Source organism: Felis catus, chromosome D4 (assembly GCF_018350175.1).
Source record: "Felis catus isolate Fca126 chromosome D4, F.catus_Fca126_mat1.0, whole genome shotgun sequence".
In the NCBI taxonomy this organism is placed as follows: domain Eukaryota; kingdom Metazoa; phylum Chordata; class Mammalia; order Carnivora; family Felidae; genus Felis; species Felis catus.
In genome coordinates this window covers 50,115,579-50,140,390 of record NC_058380.1, presented here as the reverse complement: position 1 = coordinate 50,140,390, position 24,812 = coordinate 50,115,579, and the positions used below count along the sequence as shown (strand labels likewise).

The window sequence follows — 24,812 nt, the reverse complement described above, 5'->3', positions numbered from 1 at the left end:
TTAAAGGAATTTAAGAAATAACAAAGTAGGGGCACCTGGATGCCCCACTTGGTTGAGCCTCTGGCTCTTGATTTAGGCTCAGGTTGTGATCTCAAGTGTGGAGCCTGCTCAGGATTCTCTCCCTCCCTCTCTCCCTCCCCCTCCTGTACTCTTGTGCATGAGTTTTCTCTCTCTCTCTCAAAATAAATAAACATAAAATAACTTTAAAAATAACAAGTTAAGCCAAAAGAAAGTTGGAAAAATGAAACAAACAAATGTAAACATTAAAACTAAAGAAATAGTAAGCAAACAAAAGGATGAGTAAGTTATAAACTTGGTCTTTGTAAAGACCAGAACATAGATTGACTCCTTGGAAGGACATCAGTGGAGAACAGTTATAATTGAGATTAGGAAGAAAGGAGATAATATCATAATTATAGATAGGTGTGAATTCATATACAGCATTGTATAAACAAAGTTGAAACTAGCAAATGGATGATTTTTTATCAGAATACAAATAAACCAAGTAGACTTTCTGCAAAAGTAGAAAATTTGGAGATTAACAAAGAAGAAATTAGAAAGTGAATAGGCACCTACTGTTGAAAAAACTCCAAGACAAGGTGAATTCACAGCTGAATTATTACTTAATAAGTCAAAACATGTAAAGTGTTCACAGCTAATAAAATATTCAATAATGCCTTCTGTTGTTATTTTCAAACACGTTACACCTGTGTTATTTAAATTATTTCAGGCCGTAGGAAAAGGTGTAAAGGTCTTCAATTTACTTTAGGATTTCTGCATAGCTTTAGTACCCCAAATCTCATAAGTAGTGACGAAAAAGTGTGTGGGGGATTATAGGCCTTCTCCTTTGTGAATATAGATGTAAAGATTGTAACTACATATTAGCATGTAGAATCCAGCGTTGTGTCAAGTAAGTAGTTACACCACTGACCGTGTAGAATTTATTCCAGGAATAAAGTTACAGGAAATTTAATTAGAAAGTCTATTAGCATAATGCATATCAGCAAATTAAAGAAGAAAAATTATATGGTCTGATAAGTAGATACTAAAAAGGCCTTTGATAATATTCAGCAGTCATTTCCAATATAAGCTATAGGTAAAAAAGGTACCGTAGAAAACGATTCAGATATGATGAAGGCATTTGACCAAATTTAACTACCCACTTAGTGAATTAAAACGAGGAACTAGACAGGAAGCCTGTTAAGGCCATTAATTTTAAAAATTTTCTAGCATTTCTAAACATTAAACATTTCTAGCAAATGCAGTTAGACCAAAAGAAAGATGGGTGGTTGAGAGTAATTAATTTTGATATGATAAACTTTGGGAGAAGAAATAACTGTATTTCTCTTTTCAGTTTATAAGATTATAAATCTAGAATAGCTGAGAGATTCTAGGTTCTTAAAAAAAGACTAGAATTTGATAAGATGGACTATATATAAGCATAAGAAAATCAACAACTGTTCCCTCTTATAGCAGATGCATCTATAAAAAGAATGCAGTAAGCTTTTCCAGACAGACAGATGTGTGTGTGTGTGCATGTGTGTGTGTGTATAGGGTATGTATAGTTATATAAAAGAGATTTATTATAGGAATTGGTTCACGTGCTTATGGATGCCAAGAAGTCCCATGATCGGCTGATCTGCTCTCTGTAAGATGGAGAACAAGAAAAACTGGTGGCAAAATACAGTCTTAGTCCAAAGGACTCCAGAAGCCCAGAAGCCAGTAGTGCCCATGTTCCAGGGCAGATGAATGTCTGAACTCCAGCAGACGGAGCTAATTTGCCCTTCTGCCTTTTGTATTCTAGCCCTGAAAGGATTGGATGATGACAGCTCAGGACTATCTGCTTTATTCAGTTCACCAGTTCAAATGCTAATCTCTTCAGGAAGCATCCTCACAAACACCCAGAACTAATGTTTTACCGGCTATCAGGCATTCTTGTGCTGTCACAGGGAACTAAAAAAAAAAAAATTCTCTTCATACAAATTACAAAAACTAGGATGTGCTTTCCAAATACATTTTATAGGAAATTTATGAAGAATATCCTAACATTTTACTAAAAGACAAAAATCATCTGAAAAAAATAGCATAACATTCTTAATTGTGTAGTCTATGATGGTGGTGCGTGAAGTTCTTAAATTAGACTAAAACCCCAGATCCATTTGGGTAAAGATACCAAAATTTAGATACATTAAAAAAAAAAAAAAAGTGCATCTGCGTGAGAATTTTTTTTTTTAAGTTTGGGTGTTAAATTATGTCATAAATAAAGTCGGTAACCAAACAGAAGATCTGGAAGAAATACTTGAAAGATACAACAATCCTAATAGTAGTGAAAGCTGGTTTCAGGACAAAAAGATTTATGCAAGACAGTTAAGGGCAGTTTATAATAATGTGAAATCCCTAAAGATGATCTAACAGGAATATATGCCTTACATATGCCACATATATGTGCATTTCCTGTATGTAGCTGTTACAAGGCAAAAACTACAGGAATCGTGATGTGAAACCAGAAGTGCAGGAGTAATAGGAACTTGATTTTATCTCTCTCATCTATCTAATGATAAATCACTTGGTTAAAAAATAAATCAGGGTATTGAACACCTAAATAAATTAATTGATATAAACCATATTCTGTATTCTGAAAACAGAACATATCTTCTGTGGACTATCCAGAAAAGTTGTTAAAAAGTTAATAAGTTGTTAATAAGTATCCAGAAAAGTTGTTAAAAAGTTTGGTCATAAAAGCTCAATAAAATTCTCAAAGAACTATTGTCCTGACTTTAGAGCAATAAACTAAAATGAACAAAAAGGATGTGGAAACTCACTGCCTACATATTTTAAAACTCAACAGCTTTTAGGTTAAAGAGCAGTTATAAACTGTCTAAAAACTGATAACAATAAATAAAAAACTAACCAGCTCTATGGGATACAGCTAAAGTAGTACTTGGAGGAAAATTTTGCCTTAAATATAGATAACTAATCCCCAAATTAAAATAAGTGAACTAAGTATCAATTCAAGAAGTTAGGAAAAAAAAAAAAACCCACAATGAAATAAACTTAAAAATAAATGCATACAGATAAAATGGCATACTTAATTGTGAAAATCTGCTCGGTTTCTTTCTAAGATTGGATCAAACAAAAATACCTACTCATTACTCCTTTTCAGCAATGTACTGGAAGTCCCAACATGTTCAGTGAAGCAATAAAAAGAAATAAAAGTCGCATAGATTAGAAGGAAAAAGTAAAACTCCCTATTTGCACAGGACTTAATGTGTTAATCTGTTGGGGTGCTATAACAAAATACCACAGACTGGATAGTTTATAAACAGAAATTTATTTTTTAGTTCTGTAGGCTAGAAGTCTGAGATCAGGGTGCCAGTATGATTGGGAGAGGGCTCATCTAGCCAGATTGCAGATTTCTTGTATTCTCACATGGTGCAAAGGGCTGTGAGATATGTGGAAAATGTTTTATAAGCGATATAATCTGTGTCTGGCTGGCTTGGTTGGTAGAGCATGCAGCTCTTGATCTGGAGACATGAGTTTGACCATGAAGATTACTATTAAAAAAAAAAGAGAGACAGACAGATAATCCCATTCAGGAGATCTCCAGTCTCATGACCTAACCACCTCCAAAAGGTTTCACCTACTAATACCCTCAATGTCGAGGATGAGGATTTCAGTATATGAACTTTGGAGGGGACAGAAATCTTCAGACCATGACACAAAAAGCATCTATGTAGAAACATCTCAAGAATTTACCAAAACACTCCCAGAACATAAATATGGTAGACAGAATAGTGACTTCTCTCCAGAGATGTCTATGTTCTAATCTCCAGAACATAAGGAATATGTTAATTTACATGCAGAAAGGAACTTTGCTGATATGATTAAATTAGGAATCTTGAGATAAGATTATCTTGGATTAACCAGTTGGGACAATTGTGATCACAAGAATTCTTCTTTTTTTTTTTTTTTAATGTTTTTATTTATTTTTGAGACAGAGACAGCATGAGTGGGGGAGGGGTAGAGAGAGAGGGAGACACAATTGGCAGCAGGCTCCAGCCTCCGAGCTGTCAGCACAGAGCCCCTCAGAGCCCGATTCGGGGCTCCAACTCACAAACTGTGAGATCATGACCAGAGCCGAAGTCAGATGCTTAACAGACTGAGTCACCCGGGTGCCCCACAAGAATCCTTCTAAGAGGGTAGTAAAAAGATCAAAGGCTTCCAAAAGAGATGGGATGACATAAGCAGAGGTTTCAGTGATGTGCTTGGAAAGGAGTCACAACCTAAGGCGTGTAGGGCGACTTCTTAGAAACTGGAAAAGACAAAGAGATTGTTCCTTGGAACCTCCAGAAGGAAGCATCACTACCTACACCTTGATTCTCCTGTGCTAAGACTCCTTTGGGATTTCTGAATTCCGGAAGAGTAACAGAATAAGCTCATGTTGTCCTAAGCCACTAAATGGGTGGTAATTTGTTACAGTGGCAATAGAAAACTAATGCAAGGTATCGGATTAAAATGTAGTTAGGGGTGCCTGGGTGGCTCAGTCGGTTAAGCGGCCGACTTCAGCTCAGATCATGATCTCGCGGTCCGTGAGTTCAAGCCCTGCGTCGGGCTCTGTGCTGACAGCTCAGAGCCTGGAGTCTGTTTCAGATTCTGTCTCCCTCTCTCTGACCCTCCTCCGTTCATGCTCTGTCTCTCTCTGTCTCAAAAATAAATAAACATTAAAAAAAATTTTTTTTTTAAATGTAGATAGAAGCCAGAATTATAGATGGTTTGCCTGGAGCCATAGAGAGGTTTTGTTTGATTTAAACATGTAAAAATTTCAAATCGTTTCTAACATTTAAAAACCAAGTGACATCCCACCAAAAATCTGTATTTTTTGAAAAATCAGATCAACAACTTTTCCTAGGAGCGCAGAAAATTATTTGGACCTGAGTGTAGCTATTGTCTTTTTGTCTGGTATGTATGTATTTCATTGTGCTAACAGTACTTCATTTGCCTGAATACTTAATGTACAAAATATCTATAAAATGAAACTCTGATTGAAGGAGAAATACAGGAGAGCCAAAAGGTTGACGTTGGAACCAATTATGTCAGTTTGTCAGTGTCTTATCAACTGCAACATATACCTTTTTTCATCCCAATTTTAATGAATAAAAATAATTTCAAATTGGTCCAGCTAAAGTAATCTATGTTACTAAAATATATGAAAATTTGATACTTTATTTTAATGGGCGACCTATGTGCTTTTATTACAGTTTTTATTGGAAGCTTCTTAGGATTGTCTAAAAAGCTATAAAGTTACAATTTTCAATATAAGGTGTATATGTATGGGTACGTGTATGTATATGGTATTTAATATGCCCTATGTAAATTAATCTTTTTTTAACTACCAGAAATAACAAGAAGGCAGAAGCAGTAGTTGTAAGAAATTTTTGACAGTGTGTTACTTTGAAATTTGAAACTAATGAGTGTTAACTTGTAGCAATTTTTATAGAAATGGGATTTAGGAACTGTAAAGATAAAACTTCTGTAGTTTCTAAATATCTTCATTTTCAAAAGGGTGAGGGATGGGGTTTTCACTTTAGTTCACCTTAGGTAAGCAAATGAACAAGTTTATATTAACAGATAGTCCAAAAACCTCAGCATCTCTAGTTTTGCAGTGTTTTAGAACTGTTGGTATTATGACAAGATTTGTAAATGTTACAGATTATGACAGTTGCTTAACAATAACAATAATTTTAAGTAAATAAAGTAATATAGAGGCCTGGCATTAGAGTGCTGTCTCCATTTGGAATGTGCTAGAAAAAGCTTTATAGCTAAAATAGCACTAAAAATGAGGACAGGTATTAGCTCAGCCTATAATATAAGATGATTATGCTCTAAAGAATATGTTTGTAATGATATTTAAACCTTCAATAGTGCAATAAAATAATCAGGATTGAAGTTTTATATATAAAGAATAAAAATACAAACACTTTAGGGAGATCTTAGCAGTATTTTAGAATTGTTCTCATAAATAACTTTTCATGAGTCTTAGGTTAATGTGTTTTTAGTGAGTGATATTGAGGGAGGATGTGGTGGAAATGAAACTGTGTTTTCCTACAGATAATAAATATTGTTGAGATAATATCACAGTTCTAGAAGATAAAGAAATGAAAAAATCCAGGTTCTCAAAATAATGTATACCACAAAGTAGTTCCTATATGAGTGTTAGGAAATATTGTTCCTGGTCACTGCTACTTTCTTAGAGAATGGGCATACTCTAAATTAGCTATTACTGGATTCCCATTTTGGATGATTAACTTAAAAAAAAAAAACAAGATATTTCTAAATAGGCTTTAGAGATTTTAGGTAACATAAAAATTGGACCATTTTATGTTCACTAGAATATTTAAAAGAGTAAATAAAATTAACATGAAATTGTTTTTATAAAATGAATAATTATTGGTAGGAATTATTTTAAATCTCCTTTTTTTTAAATTACATCTGTTTTGTGCATCTCAAATGTGAATATTTTTGTTTAAAATGGAATACATGGTGGGGGGGGGGGGTGTCCCTGGGTGGCTCAGTCAGTTAAGTGTGTGACTCTTGATTTCAGCTCAGGTCATGGTGTTACACTTTGTGGGTTTGAGCCCCCACGTTGGACTCTGCCCTAACAGCGTGGAGCCTGTTTGGGATTCTCTCTCTCCCTCTCTCTTGGCCCCTTCCCCCTTAAAAATAAACTTAAAAAAATGGAATACATGGGTATTAAATATAAGTGGTTGAAAAGATCAAGTTGGCTGGTGGGAATGCAAACTGGTGCAGCCACTCTGAAAAACAATATGGAGCTTCCTCAAAAAATTAAAAATAGAACTGCCCTACGATCCAGCAATTGCACTACTAGGTGTTTATCCAAGGGATACAGAGATGCTGTTTCAAAGGGGCACATGCACCCCAATGTTTATGGCAGCACTATCAACAATAGCCAAAGTATGGAAAGAGCCCAAGTGTCCATCGATGGATGAATGGATAAGATGTGGTGTGTGTGTGTGTGTGTGTGTGTGTGTGTGTGTGTGTGTGTGTATGTACATATACACATACATACATAGGTATCCATATGTGTATATATGTATACATATATACACACACACAATGGAGTATTACTCAGCAATCAAAAAGAGTGAAATCTTTAAATCTTGCAACTACGTGGATGGAACTAGAGGGTATTATGTTAAGCAAAATTAGTCAGAGAAAGACAAATATAGGACTTCACTCATACAAGGACTTAAAGACACAGAACAGATGAACATAAGGGAAGGGAAGCAAAAATAATATAAAAACAGGGAGGGGGACAAAACATAAGAGACTCTTACATATGGAGAACCAACAGAGGGTTATTGGAGGGCTTGTGGGAGGGGGCTGGGCTAAATGGGTTAGGGGCTTTAAGGAATCTGCCCCTGAAATCATTGTTGTACTATATGCTAACTAACTTGGATGTAAATTTAAAAAAAAAAAAAAAAAAAAGAAGAAGATCAAGTTGGTGTCATCTACTAGTTACAATGTACTGGTTACTATGCACAGTATACTAGATTTTAGTACATTGTAATAATTATATCTCTTAAATAGCTTTAAGCTATTCTACCCTTCAAAATAGGAGTAGCTTCCTGTTTACTGCTGTTAATGGTCACTTGAGGGTTAGGCACTTTAGTGAAGATAGAATGCAAGAAGAGTATAGTGCTTAGATGTAGGTGAGTTAAGTGACTACTTTGCATTAATATATTTATTCTTGAAAATATTGAGCTATTCCTCTGGCTTGGTCAGTTGTCTTGTTGAGAGCAGCAGCTAGAACTGTGCAGTGTGACCACTCTTCTGTTGCTGAACCTTAGCAGCGATGTGTGATAGAACTTTGATGCTGTATGTCAGTTAGAGATTAACATCTGCTTTAGTTTTCCTACTGAGCTATCCTAACACAGCTACTACTGAGGATATTTGAAACAGGGCTCATGAGCAAAAGGCTAAGAAAGAATTCTTGAGACGTTTTTGCTGCAAAATGGTAGTTTGATTGTAGCATGAGGACAGGACCCAGGAGCAGAAAGAGCTGTTTTGGGATTGTGAAGAGTGACTGATTATATACTTTAAAGTTTGTGAAGAGAAGGGGGATAGAGATAAAGTAAGTTTCTAAGAAGTTTGGAAGTAAGGCTTTCAGGACCTTGAGGGGCTGACTGCTGTTAAGATAAGGTTACCTTTAGTCTTTAATAAAAGGTAAACATGAAGACACAAGATAGCCATGAGGTCCTTGAGGAAGGTCATGTCCTTCATGTTTCAGGTGTCTATCAGTGGGCTGCAGGCTGTAAGGAAATTTTTTTTAATACATTTTTTTTAATGTTTATTTACTTTTGAGAGAGAGAGAGACAGACAGACAGACAGGGTGTGGGCAGGGAAGGGGCAGAGAGAGAGGGAGACACAGAATCTGAAACAGGCTCCAGGCCTGAGTTGTCAGCACAGAGCCCGACGCGGGGCTCGAACCCATGAATCGTGAAATCATGTCCTGAGCTGAAGTCGGACACTCCACTGACTGAGCCACCCAGGCCCCCAGGAAATTTAACTTAGACTACATTTCTCTTGCCTTTGTTTCCCTCATTGCTTACCACCTTTAGTTTTTAATAAGGGAAAAACATCCATGTCCTTTTTGATGAATTAGAGCTATCCAGTAGGTTCAGCTCATCAAACAGGCAATAGTATTCAGCCAAATGCTAAGTTTTCAGTAAATGTCAATAAAACTGAACTTGTTGGGAGTAAAAGAATCTTCCACAAACTACTGTTACTAAACTTCAGAAAAGTAAAGTATTTGAGGTCACCTGGGTGGTTCAGTCAGTTAAGCATCCCACTCTTGATACTGGCTTAGGTCGTGATCTTGACATCATGGGATCGAGTCCTGCATTGGTTTCTGTGCCCAACAGTGGAGCCTGCTTGGGATTCTCTCTACCCCTCATCCACTTTTTCTTTGTCTCAAAATAAATATTTTAAAAAAAAAAAAGGAAAAGTATTTGAGCAAAATTTACAGTGCTCTGGAGCATTGGATTAATGGGCAAAATAATACATAAGTAAGCATTTTTTAAAAAATTTTTAAAAATGTTTTTATTTATTTTGAGACAGAGGGAGACAGAGCATGAGCAGGGGAGGGGCAGAGAGAGAGGGAGACACAGAATCCGAAGCAGGCTCCAGGCTCTGAGCTGTCAGCACAGAGCCCGATGCAGGGCTCGAACTCACAAACTGCAAGATCATGACCTGAGCCTAAGTCGGACGCCTAACTGACTGAGCCACCCAGGTGCTCCATAAGTAAGCATTTTAATCAGTGAATAAAAAAAATAGGTCTCAGGTAGACCCAAGACTAGAGCCTTTTGGGAATGATGCTCTTCAGAAAATGACCTGTGATTCACCTGACTCACATGACCCATTTATGCTTTGTACCAATTACTTATTTGTGTGTTTAGCTCTGTTTTGGAAAATTTTATTGTACAATGAACCTTCGCATACCTAACCCATTTGTCCCCTTCCATATTATTTTAAAACCCCTCCTCCCAATTTCTTCCAATTTGATAACTGAAGCAGATCTTGACCCAGTTACCTTTTTGTGTGTGTGTGATTTTATAGTTTTTTTTTTTTTTTCAAGTTAGATAACATATAGTGTAGTCTTGACTTCAGGAGTAGAATCAAATGATTCATCACTTTCTTACAACACCCAGTGCTCACCACAACAAGTGCCCTCCTTAATGCCATCATCACCCATTACCCTTCCCGGCCCCTAACACTAAGTTCTCTGTATTTAAGAATCTCTTATGGTTTGCCTCCCTCTCTGTTTCTGTCTTATTTTTCCTTTCCTTCCCCTCTGATCATCTGTTAAGTTTCTCAAATTCCACGTGTAAGTGAAGTGTGATATCTTTCTGTGACTGACTTAGTTTGCTTAGGATAACACCCTTGACTTCTGTCCACATTGTACAAATGGCATGATTACGTTCTTTTTCATTGCCAAGTAGTATTCCATTGTGTATATACACCACATCTTCTTTTTTTTTTTTTAATTTTTTTTAACGTTTATTTATTTTTGAGACAGAGAGAGACAGAGCATGAACGGGGGAGGGTCAGAGAGAGGGAGACACAGAATCTGAAACAGGCTCCAGGCTCTGAGCTGTCAGCACAGAGCCTGACGCGGGGCTCGAACTCACGGACCGCGAGATCATGACCTGAGCCGAAGTTGGCCGCTTAACCGACTGAGCCACCCAGGCGCCCCATACACCACATCTTCTTAATCCATTCATCAGTTGATGGACATTTGGGCTCTTTCCATAATTTGGCTATTGTTGCTGGTGCAACATTGGGGTATATGTGCCCCTTCAAATCAGCACTCCTGTGTCTTTTGGATAAATTCCTACTAGTGCAATTGCTGTTGACCCAGTTATTTTTAAATGTTAAGCAGATTGGCACCTCTCCAGAATCTCTAGAACATTCTTTAGAATGGGAGGAAGTGAACTTCTCACAGGTCTCAGATGGGATCTTCAGTTGAATTGCAACTTTTTTTCCCCATAAAGAACTTTGAGGGACTTGGGAAGCATTGTTTGTGGTTTTGTAACTTCTCTCCACACAAGACAATGAGTATTCTTTGTGTTACAGAAACCCAATTAAAAAAAAAAGTGTTTTTTTTAATGTTTATTTTTGAAGGAGAGACAAAGCATGAGTAGGAAGGGGCAGAGAGAGAGGGAGACACAGAAACCTAGCAGGCTCTAAGCTCTGAGCTGTCAGCACAGAGCCCAACTCAGAGCTCAAACTCCCAACCATGGATCATGACCTGAGCTGAAGTCAGTCCTCCAACCTACTGAGCCACCCAGGCGCCCCCAGAAACCCAATTTTTAAATTGTATCTGTTGTCATTTTTATTGTCTGTCAGTTTACTGCCTCATCTTGCCGCTCAAGGACTTGGTTAGATGTTAGCAGGTATTTTTCTTTTTTTCTGCTATTTCCTTATCACTATTTTAAAGTTAAGTTTTTCTTAATCACTTAACTGATTCTCTTTGTATTAATTGCCCTTTCTAGTTCATTTGAAAAATAAATTCACTGATGTTCACAGTGTGCTAATCTGGTTGTTGATGACTGTCTCCTAATATCTCTAATACATGTGTGAACTTGTCTAATACACGTGTGAACTTCAAATACTCCATTTGAAGTGTTTGCTTACCAAGAGTCATTCATGTTTGTTTCCAGTTCAGTTACGGTAGTTGCATAATTTAGTTAAACATATAAACAGAGGAAATACCAATATGAAAAGAATAGTTGATAAGTTGATTGCTTTGAAAAACTCAGAGTGGAGTTATTAAAAAAGTTACCAGTTAGCTATGGGATAACAATTAAAAGTTTGGGGAACATTGAATAAATATAAAGGCTAATTTTTTTTTGCACTCAGATTTTTGCACCTTAAATAAGCCAAAAGTAGAAATAGTTTATGTGACTAGGATGAAACTGATCTGTGTTCTGTGAATTCACAATAAAGGTAAGGCTGTGGCCTTAGATGCAAAGATTGGTGAAGGAAGGTAACAGTTCTGTTTTATGTTAACCTAAAATGCTTCAATTATATATAACTTAAAGGTGCTTCCCCGTGTTAATAAGATTTTTTTTTCCAGGCAAATGACATTACTTGTCTGAGTTAGAAAAAGGAATTACACTGTATTAGGTTTGTTTTTGTTTTTGTTTACTTTTATTATGAAAAGTTTCAAGGGTATAGAAAAGTACAGAGAATAATAGTGTAATGACACTCCCATATACCTATTGGCTAGATTTAGTGATTATAGCAATTTTCAATTTTCCATTTTGCTTCATCTTTTTTCTTGAAGTATCATAAAGTGAATTATAGTAATTTTGAATATTTGTGTGAATTTCCAGAAAATAAGGACATTTTCCCATATAACCATGTATCTAGTGTCTCTTATTTAAGAGCTTATTTATTTGAATGCATGTACATAGTACAAAAGTTTTTAAAATGTATAGTGAAAATAAATCTTTTTCATTTTACCCATTTCCTCCCTTCCTGTTCCTGCAGGAACAGTAAGCCAGGTTCTTGTGTATCCTCCCAGAAATATTCCATAGTTTACAAATATATGTGTGTATGTATTTTTTCTTTTCACACAAAATGGCAGCATATTGTGCAAACGATTCCATACCTTTCCCACTTAATTTTTTCCATATAATAGAATGTCTTTCCTTGGGTTTTGTTCTACCTAGTACATGTAAGGCTTCCTGTATATACCTGTATACTATTCCATTGTTGTACGTAGCAAAAATTTAACGGTCTATTGGTGGACGTTTAAGTTGTTTACTCTTTTGTTACTACAAATGTTATAAATATTTCTGTATATAAGTAATGTTGTTCCTCTGTGTTTATGTGTAGCATAAATATCTAGAAGTTAATTATTGAGTCAGATGTTTGCACATTGGAAATCTTTAAAGATTTTGCCATAATTGACTTACAGAGTTTTAACTGATTTGTACCTCTACGTGTGGAGTGTATGTGTTCCTACTCTTTAATTTTGATCTTTGTTCATTTGATAGATTAAAAAAATTGTATCTCTGGGCACCTGGGTGGCTAAGTTGGTTGAACATCTGACTTTGGCTCAGGTCATGATCTCGCAGTTCTTGAGTTTGAGCCCCATGTTGGGCTTGCCACTGTGAGTACAGAGCCTACTTGGGATTCTCTGTCCCTCTCTGTCTCTGCCTCTCCCACACTCATGCTCTCTCAAAAATAAAAATTAAAAAAAGATAGCATCTCATTGGAATTTTAATTTGTATTCTTTTATTATGAATGAATAACCATCTTTTGACACATAGAGCTGTTGGAGTTATCTGTGAACTCTCATTTTTTTATCCTTTGTATGTAGTTGGAAGACTGGTCTTTTTAATATATTGTTAGTGATATGGGTTGCAATTACTTTTTGCTTGTTGCTTTTTTTAAAAATACTTTTAAGGCTTTTACCTTTTTTTGCATGCATAAATATTTCATGTGTAGTCTAATTTTGTTATTCTATTATATTTTCTGCGTTTTATTTTATATTTAGAAAAGGCCTTCCCTATTCTGAAATTATAAAAAGTATTCTTCATATTTTCTTTTAGTACTTTATGGATTTTTTAAATGTTGAAATCTTTGATTCATTTGAAATTTATTTTTGTCTAAGTTTTAAGGTAGGGCTCTGATGTACTCTTTTAATTTTCATTTTGCCATACTCCTCTTTATAATCATCAAGAATTCCCTTAGAATATTGTTTTCACAATTCTTGATTAGACTGTTCTTACTCAGTAAATTTGATCTGTGTATTTATTTCCTTAATTTCTTTTTATTCCCTCCTTTGTTTTCTGTTACAAACTTGTGTGAATCTGTACTTCCATTAATTTTTTTTTAAGTGAATAGCCAAATACATGGGCATGGTTTAAAAAATATAAATAGTACCATCCTTCCATGCCGCTGTGATGGTGTGCATGAATGCCTTGGCACATGCTATCAAGAGCATTGGCAGCACCAAAAAATTGAAGTAAAAACAATGGCAAAAAGTGGGACAAACGCCATGTTCTAGGGTCTTTCTAGGCCATGCTCCAAAGTCATAGTCCGTTTTCCAACTGTGATGATGAAGCATGGTTACATTGGCAAACTTGAAATCATTGATAACAGAGCTGGGAAAATTGTTTGAATCTCATGGGCAAGTTAAACAGGTGGGCAGTGATCAGGCCCGGATTTGATATATGACTCAAAGATCTAGGAAAATGGCAGACGAGTCTGCTCCTGTCCCACCAGATTGCTTTCGTTGTACTGACAACCTCAGCTGGCATCATGGACCATAAAGAAGCAAGATATAAACCCACAGAAGGGACAATCCTGGGATTCTTTTTTCTGAGTGTGTAGTACATATGTGCACATAAAATGCCTCAGTGGGGAATATAATTCAAACAGTACAAAATAGTGCAAAAAGGTATACAGTTAGAAATGTTTCCTGCCTTTTCATTTCCATCTGTCTCAGGCCTTCCCTTTCTTGTGGATTATGCGTCTTTTGTTGTCTGTCATGCCTGTCTTTTCATTGAAATTTCAATTTTTTTTTTAATTTTTTTTTTCAACTTTTTTTTTATTTTTGGGACAGAGAGAGACAGAGCATGAACGGGGGAGGGGCAGAGAGAGAGGGAGACACAGAATCGGAAACAGGCTCCAGGCTCTGAGCTATCAGCCCAGAGCCTGATGCGGGGCTTGAACTCACGGACCGCGAGATCGTGACCTGGCTGAAGTCGGACGCTTAACCGACTGCGCCACCCAGGCGCCCCGAAATTCCAATTTTTAAAATAATTCTGTCTTGATGCTTTAAAAGCATAAGTTTATCCAAGAAGAAGGAAGTATTTTTCTCTGGGGCCTTGAGATCAAATTCAGAGTGAAAACTGACTTTATGCTTTGAGATACATATTAGCCATATGAATATGTATATGGCTACGGCTACCTGTAATTTTTAGGTATTACTACGTGGAGAAGTATTTCTGCAGGTAGTAGCAAGTCTAAATAAATGCAGAGAGTCAAGGTTGTAGAATTAAACTGCCTGCATAATTTAAATTTAATAATGCCTGCCAGCATAACTCCACAGCTTGCTGTCTCTCTGATGTTTGGCATGTTACTTAAATCTGGAGAATAGGGGTAATAGCAGCACCTAACCTATAGGATTTTGATGGTGATTAAGTGAGAAAAAGATTGTAAGGTGGTTAGAATAGTACCTGTTACATGGTAAGCATTGATAAAAACATGTTGCTGTATTTGCTTTGGGATTTTTACTCTGAATCTGGAATAATAAGTATTCCTAAAATTCCACTTTACACTGTTGAGTATTGGGGATTTTCCCCCACATTTTTTTAAATGAAAGCCTGAGGAATGTGAAATAATTCATTGTGATTTTTAATTATTTTTCTTTACTGTTGCTTTTTAAAAAACAATTTGTTGCTTACAAGTGTCTAAATTTTTAAGTTGTTAGAAAAAATAGTTTAAGAGGAAGCTACTGTACATATATTTTCAAGCATAAAAGGATTTTTCTAACAAATGAGATCAATTTGTTATGTTGACATTACTCTTTATAAGCTCAATTCTCTTAGACATATATGAATATAAAGGATTGACTGTGCTTTTAGGCTAGTAAATGGTAATAAATTGGTTATCTTATTTTACCACTTATGTTCTCATATCCTTTATAAATTGCTGTTAGGCCATAATACTTAGGTGTAGACTATTCTACGTAATAGGGTAAGTTTATCAGAAATGAAAGGATACGTTTTTCATGAAACCTTCACAAAAAGTATTACTAATCATTGACAGTGTTGTGACCTAATTCTTAGACTCTACAAAGTAGTAACATGTTTGCACATCTTATAAGTTTGTACCTTTATTTTTTTGTATAAATTTTTTTTTTTTTAATGTCTATTTGAGAGAGAGACAGTGCACGAGCAGGGGAGGGTCAGAGAGACGAAGACAGAATCCGAAGCAGGCTCCAGGCTCTGAGCTGTCAGCACAGAGCCTGATGCGGGGTTCGAACTCATGAGTGGTGAGATTCTGACCTGAGCCCAAGTCAGACCCTTACCCGATGATCGGAGCCACCCAGGCACTCCCATAAGTTTGTACCTTTAAATGCACTTACAAAGTAATCTCATGCTAATTCCTTGAAAACATAGAAATATAGGGATACAACAAAAAGAAAAACCTCTTTGATTTCCTTTAGTCAATTTTATATAGACTATAGCCCCCTATTTAGGGAATTGTCTCTTCACAAAAACAGAGTTGCAGGGGGCCAGTTATACCATGAATCCTTAGAGAATCATGGATCAGAGAAAAACTGGAGTTTACTGTGACTCTTTGCTTAATGTTACTTGGAGAGAGGAAATGGAGAAAAGAGTTAAATTTTGCTGTCTTTTGCTGAAGGAATTTGCTGAGGGACACAGTGGAGATACGGATTTATTTGCTTCGTGGAAAGGCCCTTTGAGAAAAATTAAAGATTATTTTGCCCCATTTCTTAGTTTTTGAAGGTGACAGTTTACCACTATATGATTCAATATTTTTGAGCCTGCTCTAAGACTTTTGTGGTATTTCAATTAAAAAAAATTAAGGTATAATTTAGATATAGTACAATTCACCTTTTTTTGCTATACAGTTCTGTAAATTTGGACAAATGGATGGTAATTTATCTACCACCATAATCACAATATAGAATAGTTCTATCACACTAACAATTTCCTCCATGCCTCTTTGTAGTCTTCTCCCTCCATCCCCAACCCCTGTAAACCCCTGATCTGATTTCTGTCCGCATACGTTTTCTTTTTCTAGAGTGTCATATGGATGGAATAATACAGTATATAGCCTTTTGAGTCTGGCTTCTATCACTTAGCACAATGCATTTGAAATTCATTTGTGTTGTGTATATCAATCGTCCCTTCCTTTTTATTGCTAAGTAGTTAGTGTTATATTGTGTGGGCTTACTATAGTTTATTAATCCACTCCCATTTGAGGTAATATTATAAACCAAAATAATGACCCTCCAAAGGTGTTTATATTCTGACTTCAGAACCTGAGGACATGTTACTTTATTTGACAAAAGGAACTTTGCAGATTTCGTTTAGGTTAAGGACTTTGAGATGGAAAGCATATCCTGGATTATCCAGGTCATCCTAATTTAATTCTATGAGTTCCTAAAAGTTGAAGAGGAAGACAGAAGAGGTCAGAGACATCTAACATGAGACATCACTAGAATCTGGGCATGATCCTCAGCTTGCAGCCAGCAAGGAAGCAGGGACTTTGGTCCTGCAACCTCTGTGAACTGAATTCCGCCAACAGTCCAAAGGAGCATGAAATGAATTCTCCCCTAGAGCATCCAGAAAGGAATGCATCCTGTGGACACTTTGATTTGAGTCCAGTGAGACCCATACCAGATTTAGGACCTACAGAACTCTAACATGGTGCATAATGTTGTTTTAAGCTATCAGGTTTGTCGTAATTTGTTATGGCAGCAATAGAAAATTAATAAAGCGACATTTGAGCTGTTGACAATTTATGATGATTTCAAATAAAGCCACTATACATGTTCACACACAGGTTTTTGTGCGAACATAACAAGTTTTAATCGTCCTTGGTCAAGTACCTAGGAGTGGGGGTTGCTAGGGCATGTCGGCATCCTTGCTGATACTGTGTATGAGAGTTCCATTTGTCTGCTGTTTTGATTTTAGCCATTTTAATATATGTGTAGTGGTGTGGCACTGTGGTTCCAAATTTGGATTTCCTTAATAACAAATGACATTGAACATATCTATTATTGTGTTTATTTGCATCTGTATATCTTCCTTGGTCAAGTGACTATTAATTTTTTAACCACTGATCTGATTTTTTATATTGGGTTCTTTATTTTTTATTTTCATTACTGTGATTTGAAAGGTTTTTGTTTGTTTGTTTTTTCAGAGCAGGAGTTGGGGAGAGGGGTGAAGGGTCAGGGGAGAGACTATCTTAAGCAGGCTCCATGCTCCACACGGAGCCTGATGCAGGGCTCAGTCTTGGGACACTGGGTTCATGACCTGAGCTGAAATTAGGAGTTTGACGCTCAGCCAAAAGAGCCAACGAGGCGCCCCTTGAGAGTTCTTTATATACTCTGAATACAGTCCTTTATCAGATACGTGGCTTGCAAATATTTTCTCCCAGTCTTGCTTGTCATATATTCTGTCACCATCGCCTTAGAAGAGCAGATTTGTTTAATCTGGGGGAAATCCAATTTATCAACTATTTTTATATATAGACCATGCTTTTGGTGAAATCTTTTCTTAACCCAGGGTCACAAAGGATTTTTTTTCCTGCATCTTCTAAAGCTTTTATAGGTTTACATTTTTTAAGTTTGTGATCATTTTGAGTTAGTATTTGTATATGATACAAGATACTGATTGAGAATTATATGCAGGGTGCCTGGGTGGCTCAAGTCAGTTAATTGTCTGACTTCAGCTCAGGTCATGATTTCATGGTTCATGGGTTTGAGCCCCACTTGGGGTTCTGTGGTGACAGCTCAGAGCCTGGAGCCTGCTTCGGATTCTGTTACTCCCTCTCTCTGCCCCTCCCCCACTCATGCTTATTCTCTCAAAAAAGAAACATTAAAAAAATTAAAAAAATTATATCCGTATGGATATCCAGTTGTACTTGTACCATTCGTTCACTTTGTTAATTGCCTTTGTACTTTTGTTGAAAATCAGTTGACGATGTATATGTGGGTTTATTTCTGGGCTCTCTTTTGTTCCATCAGTACATATGTTCATCTTTTTTCCAATATCATAGCGTCTTCATTACTGTAGCTTTGTAGTCTTGAAATCTGATAATGTACATCCTTCAACTTTTTTTTTTTTTTTTTTCTGTTTTGGCTACTCCAGTTTCTTTGCCTGTTTCTTATTTTTAATAGTAGGAAGCTCATAGAATGATAGGCTGGCTTCTTTTAGCCTCCGTTTCTATTCCCTGGAATCTGGAGAGAATCCAGAGTTGGACCTTTTGTTATGCCAATTTGCCTGATTGTCAGCTTTTGCCAAAATGGGAAGACACTGGCTGGTTGGTCTGGTTTCTTTATCCTTGAGGTATCTTCCTTTTGTATTTTTTTTTTTAATGTTTATTTCTTTTTGAGAGAGAGAGAGAGAGGGAGAGCATGAGTGGGGGAGGGAGGGAGAGAGGAAGGGAGGGGGAAGGAGAGAGAGACAGAGACAGAGAAAGGGAGGGAGGAAATCCCAAGCAGGCCCCATGCTGTCTAGGCAGAGCCCATCCTGGGCTGTGAGGTCAGGACCTGAGCCGAAATCAAGAGTGGGACGTTTAACTGACTGACTCACCCAGGCACCCCCTGTGTATTTTTTATTTGGGTAGAATTTGACTCTTTTCCCTTTTAAAAGTACCAAAAGTTGAAACTTTTGGTAATTCACGTGTGTAGTGGTTCTTAAGTTCCACAGATCTCCCCAATGTATTACTCTGACTTAAAAAAAAATATCCTTTGAGTGTTGAGTTTTATAAGTTCTTTGTATATTTTGAATATTTGAATATATCCTTTTATTGGATATGTCATTTGCAAATATCTTCTCTTATTTCATAGGTTGACTTTTATTTTTGTTGATAGTTTCCTTTGCTGTGCTGAAACCTTTTATTTTGATGCAATCCCAATAGTTTATTTTCTATTTTGTTGTTAAAAAAAAAAAAAAGGTCAAGAGTGGAATTGTATTTGGGGTAAAAGAAAGTAAGTTGGACTTATACTGGTTGGAGGACTTAAACCCCAGAGGTGGGTATAAGGCTGTCTTATATTTCAAAGCCAAGATTGTAAATTAAGCTGCTTTAATTAAGGAGGAGCACTGCGGATGTGAGAAAGGAAGTAGAAAAATAAAAACAGGCTTTTTTCCCCCCTAATGGAAAGGACTACAAAAGTCATCCTAAGATTAACCCAAACCAGATTAAGCATGTGTCCGCCTCCATCCCCCACTTTTTTCTCTTGCCATCTCTCTTTCTCCAGTTGTTACAAAATTCTTATCTAAAGGGTGTGACAAATATTTAAATGTCATTTAAATATAAATTGGAATTACTTTAGTTTTCCTAACTCTGACACCTAGTATTTCTTATCTAGGAGTAGACATTTTTTATTCTCATAAAACTAGAAATAAAAAGACATATACTTGCAGGTTTCTTATACTTTAAGACATTTCCTTTTTTGGTATATCTTGCTTTCCATGCTCTTTGTTAAGGATCTTTAAATTGTATTGGAGAGCTCTAAATGTGTATGGTAATTTTAGTTGCAAAGTCTACATGTTGGAAAAATGAACTAGTATAGATTTTAAAATTCCAGGCTATTTTCTGGAATATTTTTTCAACTTCACATACTACTGAAGTAAAAGTATCTTGCATTTTATTTTTCAGCCACAAGGTGGTGCACTTGTACTGCATCTACTTTTGAAATTCTGTTTGGTGACATTCTTTAATGGCATGTTCAAGCCTAACTTAAGATAAAACAGAATGTTGTAAAAGTTCACTTTGGGCACTAAAGCAATTCTTTATGGAAGCAGGTAATCTTTATAGAGATGTCCAGTTTTATTTGAAGGACAATCAAGGGGCTTTCACAGAGAAAATAAAATAATGCATAGAATAATGCATTTTACTGCATTATTATTAAAAATTTTTATTTGACAATAACTTCACAGTTATTAAAATGTTATAAGAATAAGAATAGTACAAGAAGTATCCATATATCTTTTATTTAGATTTCTCTATAATATATTAATAAAATTTTATCCCATTTGTACCCTCTTCTTACATAGATGTGTGTCTATTTTCTAAAACATTTGAGGCTGTAAGTTACATACATCATGACACTTTACCCCTAAATACTGCACTGTGATTTTTTTTAAGGATATCAGTAGTCTATACATAACCACAATACAGTGTCAACTTCAGTAAATTTAACAATGGTACAACACTTTTACTCAGTCTGCTTTCGGTATTTGTTTGTCATTTGACTCAGTAATGTCCTTTACAACATTTTTTCCCCCTCCAGTTCAGCAGTCTCAAGTGAATTATAACATTTAATTGTTATGGCTCTTCAGCCTCCTTTAACCTAGAATATTTCCACAACCTTTTTTTTTTTTTTTTTTTTTTTTTTTTTTTTGCCTTTTATACATTGACATTTAACTCCCCACCTACTTTTAATTGAACATTACTTATTTCCTTTTTTGGGTTTGACTGAAGATTTCTTCATGAAATAGGTCATACACTCTCAGCTATAATATTGCATAGGTGATGTTGTGTCCTTCTTATTAGCGTATTACAGATGTCCATGGCTCTTTTAATGGTGATGTTGCATTATGTTTTTGTTCAAGTCTTCTAAATGTTATGTGTTTAGAAGAAGAATTGAGTGATGCCCACTCAAGGATGTGTAAGAGCAAACATTTTATCTAAAGAAAGATATTTAGAAATAGATTAATGTTCCCAGTAGGTAAAATCTAATTTGACTGTAAGGCGTGAGGTAGCACATTTTAACTTTCTTCCTTGCAAAGCTCTTAATGTAGTATATTGGCATTTTATCTGTCCCTGGATTACCAAAGAATATTTGTTGATATCTTCTTTGGGATCTGCCAGTCATTCTGGTGAAAGAATAAATACTGAGTAGGTGATATTAGACAGAAAGAGGTATAAAATATGTATTTCAACTTTAAACCTTTTATATGTTATAATTAATATCAGATCCAAAGAATTTTATAGTCTCTATTTCACTTTGTGCTTGCATTAGTAAAATTTTAATGCAAAACACATAAGTACCAAATATGTTGACTGGAAAGAATATTGTAAACTTAAAGAAATGATCACAGGTCTTTATCTTTTGGTTATTTGAAGGATGTGTTATTAAGTGGATAGAAATCGTTTTGGGAGAGGTGCCTAGGTGGCTCAGTAGGTTGAGTGTCCAACTCTTGATTTTGGCTCACTCTTGATCTCACAGATTGAGCCCTGTGTCCATCTCTGCACTGACAGCATAAAGCCTGCTTGGGATTCTCCCCACCCCCCGCCTCTGCCCTTCCCTCCTCCTTTCTCCCCCATCTCTCTCAAAATAAATAAATAAACTTTGTTTAAAATAAAGAAATAGATTTGTGAGCAGGAAAATTCCTGAAATATTTCTTGTATGTTTTAGGATGCATATAGAAATTCTCCAAAAGGTAATATTTATTTATAATGAAAAGTCATTTTGAATGTTCGCAACTAATTTCTTTTGCCAAAAAGTATTTGTAATATTAATATCTAGATGGTATAATGCCCTCTAAGAAAGAACATTAATTAGTTTAGTTTGCAGCTCTGTTAGAGAACATGGTGGATCAAAACTTTTTTATGATCTTATACTTGAATCCATTTACTTTGATTACATGTGTATATTACATGTAAAATATGTATTTCCCACATCAAAGCACTTGAGGTATGAAATTAGATGAATATAAAATAATTTGAATGCAAAAGTGCTCATTAAATTTAACACTTGAAAAATTATTGGATTCCTCTTAAGTTTTGATTTCTCCCACCAGCTATCCTGCAAGGTATTGGAAGTGAGAAAAGTTACCTCCATATTTCTCCAGTTTTGCCCTTAATTTTTTTTCTTGTGTTTTTCTTTTATTTTTTTAATTTACGTTCAAGTTAGTTAGCACATGGTGCAACAATGATTTCAGGAGTAGATTCCTTAACGCCCCTTACCCATTTAGCTTATCCCCCCTCCCACAACCCCTCCAGTACCCTCTGTTTGTTCTCTTTTTAAAAAAAATTTTTTTTAACGTTTATTTATTTTTGAGACAGAGAGAGACAAAGCATGAACGGGGGAGGGTCAGAGAGAGGGAGACACAGAATCTGAAACAGGCTCCAGGCTCTGAGCTGTCAGCACAGGGCCCGACGTGGGGCTCGAACTCACGGACTGCGAGATCATGACCTGGGCCGAAGTCGGCCGCTTAACCGACTGAGCCACCCAGGCGCCCCAATGTTCTCTATATTTAAGTAAGAGTCTCTTATATTTTTGTCCCCCTCCCTGTTTTTATAACTATTTTTGCTTCCTTTCCCTTGTGTTCATCTGTTCTGTCTTAAAGTCCTCATATGAGTGAAGTCATATGATATTAGTCTTTCTCTAATTTCACTTAGCATAATACCCTCTAGTTCCACGTAGTTGCAAATGGCAAGATTTCATTCTTTTTGATTGCTGAGTAATACTCCATTGTGTGTGTGTGTGTGTGTGTGTGTGTGTGTGTGTGTGTACACCACACCTTCTTTATCCATTCATCTATCGATGGACGTTTTTGCCCCTTAATTTTTACAAAGATGTGTACTACCTAAATTGTTAGTGGTTTATAGCTGCTGCTTTTGACACTTATATACACATGATTCTGAGCTTCCAAAGTGTACTAAATGATATCCTGGGGGTTCAGAAGAATTCCATGTGTCTTCCCAAGAGTCTGATTTAATTCTGGGAACCTGAGCAGTAAGTATTACTTGACTGAATAGAGTTTTAAAAATTGTTTTTATTTATTTTTATTCCTCAGACAAGACATCTGTATAGATTCTACATCAACCGTGAAAGAGAACAAACAACCTGAAGGTTTGGAATTAAAACAAGGTATAAACCAAGTATTTAATTTTTATATAACATTTACCTGAAGATTATAAACACTTTACCAGTAATAAATTTTCAGTGTTCCAGCTTGCCCCCATTTTACAGATAGGGGAACAGAATAATTTATTTGGTCCAAGATCAAAAGAATAAAGAATATGTCCTTTCTTTATTTCATGACTCCTTTAGCCATTGGAAAGTTCTGCCTTAGTGATACATGCTTATAGTGCCACCAGAAAGCTATCATCTTGAATAGTTTTAATTTTATCATTAGCTGCAAGATATTGGAGATACATTAACTGGGTAGCTTTGGGTTATATGTGGGGGAAAAAAGCTTTATGGATAACTTTTTTGTCTTTTTTTTTTTGCCGAGGTACATTGTTATTACTTTATTTTCTATGAATCAGTAGTGTTTGACATTGCCAGCTAGCAGAAGTGAAGTGGTAATTTGTAATTTATTCAAGCCAACTAGATGAGTAGGGCTAGTCTTTCATGTGTCTTTTTTTGTTTCCCCTCATCCTGGTAGGAAAAACTGAAAGTAAAATAAATTTTTATTAGTTACTCAAAGACTACCTCACATTTTTCCCGTTTCCTGGTATAATTACTTCAGAGCAGTGACAATCTACTCTAGCCAAAATGGTTGTATTATTTATTATGTAAGCAACTAATATTTGATTGGCTTAGAATAATGTCTGTAAAACTTGAGTCATAAGAACTTATTTGGTAGAGAGAAGTAGGTCATCAATTTATTTAGGCAGAATTTCTTTTTTTACCCGGGGTCTGTGTTGCTTAGTTAACACAGTGGAAAAAAAAGTTGGATAACTAATTTTGTGATTCATTCATTATATATGTAGAGAGAACAAAATCAAGATTTTCTGTAATTCTAATTATGTACTTTGGGGTTTTAATAAATATTTTTGACAGTTTCAAGAATTCCATTGTTTTTCAGAAGTCTTGTTGTGTTAGCCTCTTAAATAGCTAGACAAAATTGTATCTTTTTATATTCTGACTTCTGAGCACCCACCAGAGACATAAACTGAGATTCAGTGTCATTTACATTTCTTTGTCATATATAAATAAATGTTAAGCATATTATCATTTTCACATAACTCTTAAACCCCGTGGGTAATTGGACATCTCTGCTATTGTTTCTTTCTTTGTTTCTGTTCTTTGCATCTAATGAGCAGGCAGTGTCGAGGGTATGCTTTTAGATCATCTGTGGAGAGAAGAATGTCATGTAATTGACATGGTTGATTCCAGTTCCTAGGGAGAAAGGAATGGGGACCTCATTGTACAAATTAGCCATTGCTGCCTTCTAAGGGAAGGTGTTTTTCTGCTTTCATGTTCAGGTACCTGGAGCTCTTTAAACTCGCTTCCCAGTGCTAACAGCCTATTTTGCTGTAATTTTATATGGTAACTTCAGTCTTTTAAAAACCAGACAGGGAAGCAAAGAGGAAGAGAAAAAGAACTCAGAGTAGTCAGGTATCACAAAGCACAAGTCTTTTATGCTTAGGAGCCTATATAGACCACTCTCAGGTTCTCATCTAGTCATCAGAAACATCAAGAACACACTGTCATCAGTAAGTGACATCAAGCAGAGGTGAGAAAACATAAGATCAAAGCACAGCAGTACAGTTCATGTTAT

The 24,812-nt window shown here is 35.8% G+C and overlaps 1 protein-coding gene across 2 annotated transcripts in view; it reads left to right on the top strand.

Annotated features, from left to right (window-relative positions):
• CAAP1 (caspase activity and apoptosis inhibitor 1) overlaps nt 1-24,812 on the top strand; it is a 52,222-nt gene that overhangs the window by 10,840 nt on the left and 16,570 nt on the right. For both annotated transcript variants that reach the window (XM_003995527.5, XM_006939188.4), the window contains exon 5: nt 23,100-23,173. In XM_003995527.5, coding sequence (XP_003995576.1) covers nt 23,100-23,173 — 74 coding nt within the window. The remainder of the gene's footprint in view (nt 1-23,099; nt 23,174-24,812) is intronic.